Source organism: Chinchilla lanigera, unplaced genomic scaffold, assembly GCF_000276665.1.
Source record: "Chinchilla lanigera isolate Chin_1 unplaced genomic scaffold, ChiLan1.0 scaffold00016, whole genome shotgun sequence".
In the NCBI taxonomy this organism is placed as follows: domain Eukaryota; kingdom Metazoa; phylum Chordata; class Mammalia; order Rodentia; family Chinchillidae; genus Chinchilla; species Chinchilla lanigera.
In genome coordinates, this window is record NW_004955417.1 from 8117479 (window position 1) to 8127729 (window position 10251).

Sequence of the window (10251 nt, forward strand, 5' to 3'; positions counted from 1 at the left end):
AGTGTCACCGGGGTCTTTGTTCTCGCGTCCTGGCCTCCGGGATTGGGTGCGGCCTACCTGGCTCTTTGGGCGCTTTTCGGCTGGGAATCTCGGTGCTATGAGTCCGGCCCACACTCGGACCCAGGAGCGCTGCAGCTCCCGGAGAACTGGCTGCCTGGGCGCAAGGCGCGGGGGGCTGACACTTCATTTTCAAGATCCCTCCCACACATCCTTTCCAAGGCTGTGGGGCAAACCCCAAAGTGGATCTTTGTGTTAAGCCTTGAGACCATAATGTTAAGTGAAGTAACTCAGACACACAGGCTTGAATATTGAATGCTTTCTCTTTTATGAAAAACACAGAAAATAGGAAAAAAAGAGAAAAATAATTTTAATACAGAGAGGATAACGTATTTAAAAGTGTATCCTGCATCAGTCTGGTTTGTAATCTGTATATATGATAACTAAATTTATATGGTCTTATAAGATAAATAAATCTGATGCTAGAAAAATAAAAGGGAGGTGGAGGGAAGGGAAAAAAAGGATTAAAATGTGTAATGTTCATGTACCAGCTCCCTACAGTGGATGTAATCATTATGGACTGCAAACATGTACTAATAAAAGTAAAAAAAAATGTAAGCTTCAGGTATCACAAAGCAGGTTCTACCTCTGGGAATACCCAGTACAGAAAGAGGAACACTGTGAGCAAAAGCACATTATTCAGGCTGTCTCGAGGTCTCTGTTCTAGCCTGGGGTTAGCACTGTCTGTATAGACTTTCAAAAGCACTGACACTTGCTGAGAGTTCGTTAACCTGTGAAATGGTACTGGTACACTGTCCCATCTTTTCTGAGTTATGTGATAATAATTACCTGAAATAACATTCTAGTTATCAAAAGTCAGTGTTCAGAAATAATTACTAATTAACTGAAAAATGTCACAATTAAGGTGTGTTCAGAATTAGTGTTTAACAACATTGCTGTTTTCTCCTTGTTCAAAAACATATCGTGTCCAAGAATTCTCCTGACTTTGCATCTCTGTTCTTCCTACAGAAGATGCTTCACAGCACTGTCTTACCGAGAAGCGGTCTTTAATCCTGGATTGCAGTGGGCTGACCTTTTTTGACTATTCTGGAGTCTCCATGCTCGTTGAGGTATTTTGCGGAGCCTTGATTTGGACTGATTTCTTCCTTTCACTTCAGGAATGGGTTTCACCAGCTGCATTCTCATCTCCATAGTCCGAGTCCATTACAATACTTATTTTGCCCTTTCCCCCATGAAGGACTTGGGCCTTTGCCTTACAGCACTGTAGATTCGTTTTCAGGAGTTCCCATCAGGTTTCAGGGTTGTATGTGCGAAGCCAGGGCTGGGATGTGCTCATGGGTATCACAGGTCATAGACTTGAGATGTGATGGCCATTGTATCTTCTGGACAGTCCACTTATAGGGCTTCTAGAAAGAAAGAAAAAAGTCCTGTCCAAGACACAGGTACACGATAAGCAAGTGGCATTGGTGACAGCAGACTGTCACTTCTCCCATATCATGGCCAGTTTAATTTTGGCCTAATACTATCGCTGGTCTTCAGACATCCATTTCCATAAAAGGAAAATCACCTAACTTTGTGAACTGAAGAAAAACTTTGGCCCATTGCTGGAAACTTTTTCTTCTTTTTGAGTAAACATTATGTCCACAAGGAATTTACTCCTTCTTCATTTCCTTGAGTTCTCTCCCTCAATGTCCTAATAAAAGTGGGGTCTTAAGGGTGGGGCATCATTTACTTCTCAGTATCCTCACTTCCCTTCCAACTCTGTGCCTGTACCCGCACCTCCTCCTCTTGTGCTGGATCCCATGAGTTTCCATACCCTGGGCTTCTGGAGCCTCCCTATGTGTGGCTTCCCATTCAGCCAAGGCCTTAAATAAAAGTATGGACATTTCTGGAGCTCTTTCTCTGTGTAGTTTCCTCCTCTCCATTCTCTCTCCACAAATCCTGCCTACTCAGCCCATCCTGAATGCCAGTTCTGTCTGCTTACCCCAAATAAAGCTTCTGGCTGTCACTCAGGTCCCCTCATCGTGCCATGGCCCAAGGCTTTGAGGCAGCAAGGTGAGCTCCAGGGGTACTGGCCTTATTTGTCTTTTCCTTGGGGGCTTAGTCCTGTGCTGCCCGAGGCCATGGTCTAAGTACGACTGTCCCTGTGTTTTTGTCCAGTTGTCTACTTGTGTAGGGAGGAGGGGATAGTCTTGTATTAGTTACTCATAGTAGACAAAAATGGAAACTGGACACTGACTCCTAAGGGGGTCAAATTAGAAGCTTTGACATGGTCTCATAAGGATATTGACTGTTCTCTCATATTGTTATATTTTTGAGCCTATATTCATTTGCATTTTAAATGTACTTTAAAAGTTCAACCTTTTAAACACAAGGAAGTATGAAGGCCAACTTCAATCTCATTCTCCTGTGACGAGAAGGGCAGGTGCGTGGGGAGGGCGACTGCTTAGTGGAAGTCACCCTTGCCCCACCCCCGGAGTTGGGGAGTCATATCCTTTCTCTGCATCTGTTATCATTTGTAAAGATGAGGTGATGTTTGCTTCCGGATTAGCAGACATTTAGAAGGCAAGGAAATAATAAAAAGTATTAAAGTTTAAAGACTTTAGGTCTTCCCTTCAGTGGCTATTTCTGGCAGGTTACCTTGTTCCCTCTGAAATAAACTTTTATGGTTTTTTGTTGTTGTTCACTATAAAAGCTTTGCATAACTGGGCACCAGATTCATCCAGACCACTTTATGTTTTCTTGCAAGTAAAGCCCCTCTGCTCCATTCACTGCAGGTTACTTATTTATTTATACTTGCCGCACTGGGGACTGAACCTCAGGCCTGCACACTGAGCTACCTCCTTAGTCCTTATTTTAAATGTGGAAACAGGGTCTCGCAAAGTTGCGAAGATGCCCAGGCTGGGCTTGAGCCATCAGGCCTGCTGCCTGAACCTCCCAGCCACGAGCCACTTTATCCTGCTGGGAGGAATTCTGTGTTTGGCAATTTTACCTGCTGCGTGTTGCTGGAGTCTAAAGAGTGCTATTATAAACTGTGTGCTTCAAGATGACCTTGGATCTCATTTTCTGTGCTGTCTTCCCGGTCTTAGTTCGGATGCAGAATCTTTAAACAACCACAGCTGTTTCTCACACAAGTGGTTCGATGTGAATTTGGAGAAACACTAGCCTAGGTGGAATAAATTGACTGATTCGATTTATTTTTAAATTAGCAGAAGATGACATTTGCCCTTGTGTGTGTGTTTTTTATCTATAAATATACAAAGCCAAGTTTTGCATTGGTTTTCTCTTTATAGGTTTCTTTATTACTATTTGGTTTATTCCATCAAAATTACAATAGCAATATAATATGTATTAAGAATTTAGATTTTAAAGACAGACAAACTTTGGGTCCAAGTATCAGTCACTTATTAGTTCTATGGTCTGGATGCAAGTTTTGTTTGCATTTTTGTAAACTAGGAACAGAAGCACCCATTTTATCAAGTAGTGAGGCCTTTATTGCCAATGACAGTTGTCTAGCAGTTAGTAAATACCCAATGATGCTAGACTCTATTATGTTCTTCTCATTTAAAAAAGTAATTTCATGATGGACAAAAAGTGTCATGACTAATAAGCATTATTTCTTAGCTCCAACCTCCCTAGGAGAGGGTTCAGAACAGAGTTCCAGAGACTCTTTAGCCGTGCATGTCTTCCTGCCGTCTAATAACACTAATAACACTGCTGGCTTGTTTCATTAGTGACTTTAGCCCAGGCCAAGTCTCCCAGGAGTTGTACTTTGAAGGAAGTAGGGTGACTTTTGTTTATTCTTTTACTTGGGACACTGGAGAGGTCAGTGAACTGGAGATTATATTTATCAGCATCAACAAACCACCCATAACAATGTGCTTCATTGAGCTTAAGAAAAAGCCAAACACTGAGAAGTCACCTTGAATTAATCACTCTAACTTAACAAAAGCAGGAGCTATTTTATATCAAAGTCTCAGTCCATATGTATTTTGTTTGCTTGCTCATATACATGTTTGTTTGTTTAAAGTGGTACAACTATCATTTCAGAATTCTTATCACATATAGAGAACTGCTTGCTGCTGGAAAAAATAGAGAAATTTTGGATGTATCACATTTGTCATCAGTATAAATGCAGGTTTTTGTAACTTTCATATAAGATACATCACTATTAAATAAAATCTATCCTATTGTAACTAAAATTTCAAGATTCATTTTCCCTGATTTTCATGGTATGACTTTGGTCTGGGTAAATTTAAGATCAGAGCCTTTTATACATGTTTCTACTTGAGATTTTCTACAGTTTAGGAGAAGACTCTAAAGTGTGCCAGGGAAATTAGTTAGCATCTCTCACCGATGGATCTTTAAAAAGGGAAATCAAATTGGCTTAGATCCTAGTGAAGCTCTCAATTTGTCATCCATGAGTGGGATTTACAGAGTCTGTGAATATGCTCAAATGACTGAAGTTATTAAGTCAGCAGAAGGTCAGCCCTCATCGCTTTCACAAATGGGTCCTTGACTTCCAATAAAAGAAGTTAGGAACAATTTTATGTCGTTATTATGGGAAAGAAAAGGCGATATTTTGATTTTTATTAAATACAGTGGGAAATAGAAGCAGCCAAATTTAGTTGCAGTATGTGTAGAGGCCTGGCTGGATTGATTTTACTCTTCAAAATACTTGCCACGTTGTGCCCCCCATCCTACTATGTAACAATGCCTCCCTCTGGTGGCTTAACTTCATAAAAATGTGCTTTTTTGACACTCTTTTAAAGCTTCTATTCTTTTCTTACCAACTATTCTGAATTAATCATAGGTATACTATTTTGGTTCTTCCAGGTTTATCTGGACTGTAAGGACATGAATATGGATGTATCATTAGCCAACTGCACAGGTAGGGAGTGACCTTGTCTGGCACTGAATGCGATCCTTCTTCTATTCCATGGATCTTTATGTCACCTGTACTTTCTTGTAGATTCCCTGATAAAAGCAATGAAGTACTATGGAAATCTAGACTCAGAGAGACCAATTTTTTTTGAATCAGTATCTGCTGCAATAAGTAATATCTACTCAAATAAGGTGAGTTGATCGAGGCAGACTGTAGGAATTGAATGAAAAACTAGAATGTAAAATGAAGGACCTTATATTTTTTTTCTATTAGTTTTTACCTCACTCTCATCTAAAATCTATTAAAATAGCTCCCTTTACCCCAGAGGCCTCTGCTGTGAGTAAAGGAATGATTTCATTTCTTTTTTAGACCATTAAGAATGTAATTTGTTATTACACAAATTATTCCAACAGTGGCACTGTTGGAGGATTTGGTGATCACCTGTCAAGTGTTTCAGGCTTGTTTAAAGCTTTTTTTCACAATTAACACTGTCCTAAAATTTTGAATTCTTCTCTCAATTGCAGAATTTCTATTTTTTTGGTGGGGGGGAATACCGGGAATCGAACTCATGAGCTCATACTTTCCAGGCAGGTGTTATGCCACTGAGCTAAGCCCTCAGCATCAAATGCAAAATTTCTAAATGTAACCTTTCAGCTTTTTTTTTTTCCCTCTCTTACTTTTGCCTCTAACCAGTGGCAGTGAAACTGGGGCACATGCACCACAGTGGGCTGACTGTATCATTGAAAGCTTGAAAAGCTTTGCCATCATGGAGTCTAAGCTCATTTCTGACTTCTTTCTTTTCTTTTTTTTTGAGACAGGGTCTCACTATACAGTTCAGGCTGACTTTGAACTCACTATGTAGCCAAGGCTGGCCTTGAACTTGCAAGGATCCTCCTCCCTCAGCTTCCTGAGTGCTGGAATTATAGGCATGCATCATCACACCTGGCTGTCTAACCTCTTTTTTTTTTTTTTTTTTTTCCGGTACTGGGAATTGAACTCACGGCCTTGCGTTTGCCAGGCAGGCGCTATGCTGCTGAGCTAAATCCCCAACCCCTGTCTAAGCTTATTTTGACTACCATTTTTTTTTTAATTTTTTTTTTTTTTTTTTTGTTTTTCTCCGGTACCGGGAACTGAACTCACGACCTTGCACTTGCCAGGCAGGCGCTTTTGCCGCTGAGCTAAATCCCCAGCCCCTTGACTACCATTTTAAAAACGTTATTTGCACAGCCTGGTGTTCACGTGATTTGAAGTGTAAAAATTACCTTCCAAAGACTTAGCTTTGAGGTGTAATTTTGCAACTGTTCCCCAAGTTATTATTTCCTTCAATTTTTCTTTGACTTTTGAATCATTTTACCTTTCCTCATCCCTGGAATGACATTTGGTGCCTGCCAGAGACATTCTTGCTATTATACACTGTCAGAACAGTATGTATTTAAAAAGTAATCATAAAACGTTGTTATTATTATTACAACACCTAACAGGTACTTAGTGCTTACTGTGCTCCAAGGGCTATTCTAAGGGCTTCACCTATGTTAACTAAATTTACCACAACCTGGTGAAGAGATACTATTACTTAACCCAAGTTTAGAAGCAGGGAAAATGAGACCCAAAGACATTATGCCATTTGCAGGTGGAAGAACTGGTTTCCGAGCCAGCAGTGTGGTCTTCAACCTAGATCTTTATACCACTGTACTCTGACACCTTGTAGGAAACCCATTTGCTTAGCATGGCTGGACAGCCGGCTTCTGTTAATACTGTTCTTTCACTATAAGACAGATTTAAGAGTTGACTGCGTAGCAGATGCTTACTTTTTCCTCTTCTATTTCAGAGTTTGAACAAACTCAGCGACCACAGCGAAGTCTGAGACCCTTTTGTGGAAGTATAGATGTTGTCTACCCTGAAGAGGCCATATACTGGCACTTTGCACAACTTCTTGTTGCTTAGATCCTACACATGACTTCTACTACAAGTATGATGTGATTTAGTAACTGTGTAGCCACTGGTCAAGATTTGTCAATACTTTTTAATATCTTTGCTAGTAAGCAAATTTCCTTAGTTATTTTATATAGAATTAGCATGCATTTGGTTTTAATGTACTGAAGGATAAACATGATTTTATCACAGTAGTTTCTATTGTTTTATTCCTACATTGCTGTAAGTTAAGTTTTAAAACAGAGAAACACTTTTGTCATAGAGATTTGGGATATTTACAAGCCATCTGTAATACTCCAGGGTTATCTGAAACCTGAAAACAATACGTGAAAACAACCTAGCAAATGTGCCAAATTTCTGGCTCCTCTCCCCTCAAAAGCCATTTCAACATCAATATCACTAAATACTACTTTATGCAACGGGACACAGAATTCACAGAAACAAACCAAATAGAAAAGCATGGCAAGCTGGAAGTCCCTGGTTCCTATACGCTTCACCACACACACTCCTGAAATTTTCATGCCTTAACCAAGAATTTTTTCATGTTCAGGAAAATTGGTATCCTAAGAACTAAGATCTTGGCATTGGTCTGCTTTGCTAAGAATATTGGAAATACTTGGGCTCTTCACACCAGAGAGCTCTAATTTTTACATTCGTACTCCATAAATATCTTCTGCTGGAGTTTTCTGGAGTTACAGAATTTAGAAATTGCATATTTTATATTTTTCACAAATAGGATTTTTAGATAAGAAAATATCACTGGTAGGCTAGCCTTATGCTATTTCAGGATAGGGGTAACATTAGTAGTTTTGAACTTTCTTATTTCAGAGATACTGTCAATAAAATATATTTATCTATCTCTGTCTGGATAAAGTCTCCATAGTTTGTTTTCTTTTTCTTTTGTTAGAGAACATGCATGTAGTGATCTGTAAGCCCACCGAGCCAACAGGGTAATTTAAAAATGAACACTAAAGGCCAGGCTGGATTATCGACATTATTGCCTCAGGTTTGTGCACATATATTTCATGGCTTACTGTTAACACAATTTCACATTTTTGTATATCAAGTTGATTTACATACGAAGAAGAACTCTCACTTTCAAAATCACACATAGACACATAATTACACTTAAGTCTTAAAGGTATCTTAACCCTTTTGAAAATCACCAGTGTAAGAAAAAGCCAAATACTTTAAAGCAAGTTTGGCAAAAAAGGTCGGAAATAAAATTAAGAGATTGGTCATTGAAGTGCTGTCATTAATCTCTTTAAGAATAAATTCTAGCTCCTGCCACCTGACGCATTGCAATGGTCCCTAGCGAATATGCAGTAAACACTCATACTGTCCTTAATTTTAAGATTAAATCCTAGGTAGGAAAATGTAATAAGATGAAAGAGGAGTAAATGTTTCAATTCTGATGGCTTATCCAATCATTTAAGTTTTTTGCCATGAACTGCAAAGTGTAGTCTCAGTTCCCAAAATACCTCAATCTTTTTATCACTAATTTAGACAGAAATAAGGGAGGTTAACTCATATTCCCATCAAACAGTGTTCCAGGGAAGGAGACAGGTAGTAATAGACGTAAAATTTTCTTAGAGAAAGGAATTATATTCTGCTTTGTCCTGTCAAATTATTTCAATGGTAGATGGTGATAAGAGTTACTACCCTTAGTCCATTAACATGAATCAAGGAAAGTCCAGAAAAGAAAATATATCTTACTGTGTGTAAATTGATATTTTGCTATGCAGCTATGGCCTATAATTGAATTCATGTGCTGCTAGCATTTTGTAATTTGTTAGTGATTATGGGCCTTAGATGGCATTCAAATCATTATAGTTAATCGATAGTTTGTTCTGTTTCATCGTTAATGCTGATACAGTATTGTCTGAGAAGCATTTCAGTGTTTATAGTAGAAATTTAGTAGACAAAACTTTAAAGCCAATAACTTGGGTCAAATGTTAATGTTAAATTCAAGAAAGAGGAAGATCAAATCTTAGTAGTATATAGGTTCTTTTTCCCATGGCTTCTCCTTCACACCCAGAAGAGAAAACTCTTCAATTTACTTCTAAGAGCTCAAAAGCTAAACATGAGTTTTAGATGCATAAGATTGTAAAATGCAGATGTTTATTTCAAAGTAGGACCTGACAACACAAAAACAACAATAAGGTCCTAATGCTAAAATGTTTCTAGAATGACACTAAATTATTTTTATGGAATCATCTTATTTTTGTATATGATATCTTACTTCCATATTATTTCTTATGGTAAAATAAAATTGGAAAAAATTAAAACAGATGTAAAAGTGTTTTAAGAACCTACCATACTGACGTATACAAGTTAAGTCTAAAATATGTAATGACAAAAAGACTTAACATTACATTTATGGAAATTATGTGCATTTAAATTTTATCATTTGTCTTTCACTAAAGGTTATTTGCCCCCATTACATAATTCAAGTGTTATAAGGTTTATTTTAAATCACTTTGAAGTAATTTATTTGACATATCTCTCCTCTATAAATGTATAATGTAATGAAGAAAGAGAGCTTTCTTTTTAAATGAAAACATGAATGTGTTAATACCCTGTATTAATAATATTTGACACGTAGTAGTTACCAAAAGTTGTTAGTGTGTTGTTGAGCATACATATGCCTAGAAATGTGCATTTTGTATTCTGTTGGATGATGATCTAATTCAGTACAGAATATGCTCTTGGCAGTCAGTTTGTTGCCAGATTTCAAGTAGGAAGTTAAGTGGTGCTTTCACAATCCAAAGATTTTTAGTTAAGAATTATGTAGTTTATTATGCTGCACTTATTTTTTTATATTTTTCAATGCATTTAATAATCTTTTTATAATTCTTTGTACTAACTCAGCATGTAGCAACCAATTTACATGGAAATAAATTGAAATATGATAACTATTATCCTTAATGAATTTGTGCCCGTTATTTCAGAGTATTTACTCTCCTTCAAAGCAAATCATACATATTGCTTTCTTGGACTGACCACAGAATATTATCTGTTGAAAATTCCTGGAATCACTCATTATTTTGGGTAATTTGTTCATATAAAATTTAAGAACTAATTTACGGATTGCTAATAAGGGCACATTATTCCTTAAGGCCATATTTGTACAATCCTCTTTCACTAGGTTTGTTTCCTTTTGTTTGAATTTTAACTAATATGTACATCTTTACTTTTATTTTGGGAGGTTCTTCATTATATGCTATTATTTGTCTTTCTTGAATCTGTAAATTGAGCTCAATATTTCTCAGCGTTCTTTTTCAGTACTTAGGATTAAGCCCAAGGCTTCAGACTGAACCATATCCCAGAACTTTTCCCCTTTGCTTTTCTTCTTTTTTTCTTTTTTCTTTTCTTTTCTTTTCTTTTCTTTTCTTTTCTTTTCTTTTCTTTTCTTT

At 37.5% G+C, this 10251-nt stretch overlaps 1 protein-coding gene across 4 annotated transcripts in view; it reads left to right on the forward strand.

Moving 5' to 3' along the window:
• The window catches only part of Slc26a7 (solute carrier family 26 (anion exchanger), member 7), a 149950-nt gene extending 140187 nt beyond the window's left edge, over positions 1-9763 (forward strand). For all 4 annotated transcript variants that reach the window (XM_013512844.1, XM_005381772.2, XM_005381771.2 and 1 more), the window contains 4 exons: positions 1027-1127; positions 4855-4909; positions 4991-5094; positions 6732-9763. In XM_013512844.1, coding sequence (XP_013368298.1) covers positions 1027-1127; positions 4855-4909; positions 4991-5094; positions 6732-6767 — 296 coding nt within the window. In that variant the 3' untranslated portion in view covers positions 6768-9763. The remainder of the gene's footprint in view (positions 1-1026; positions 1128-4854; positions 4910-4990; positions 5095-6731) is intronic.
• Positions 9764-10251: the final 488 nt, after the last annotated feature.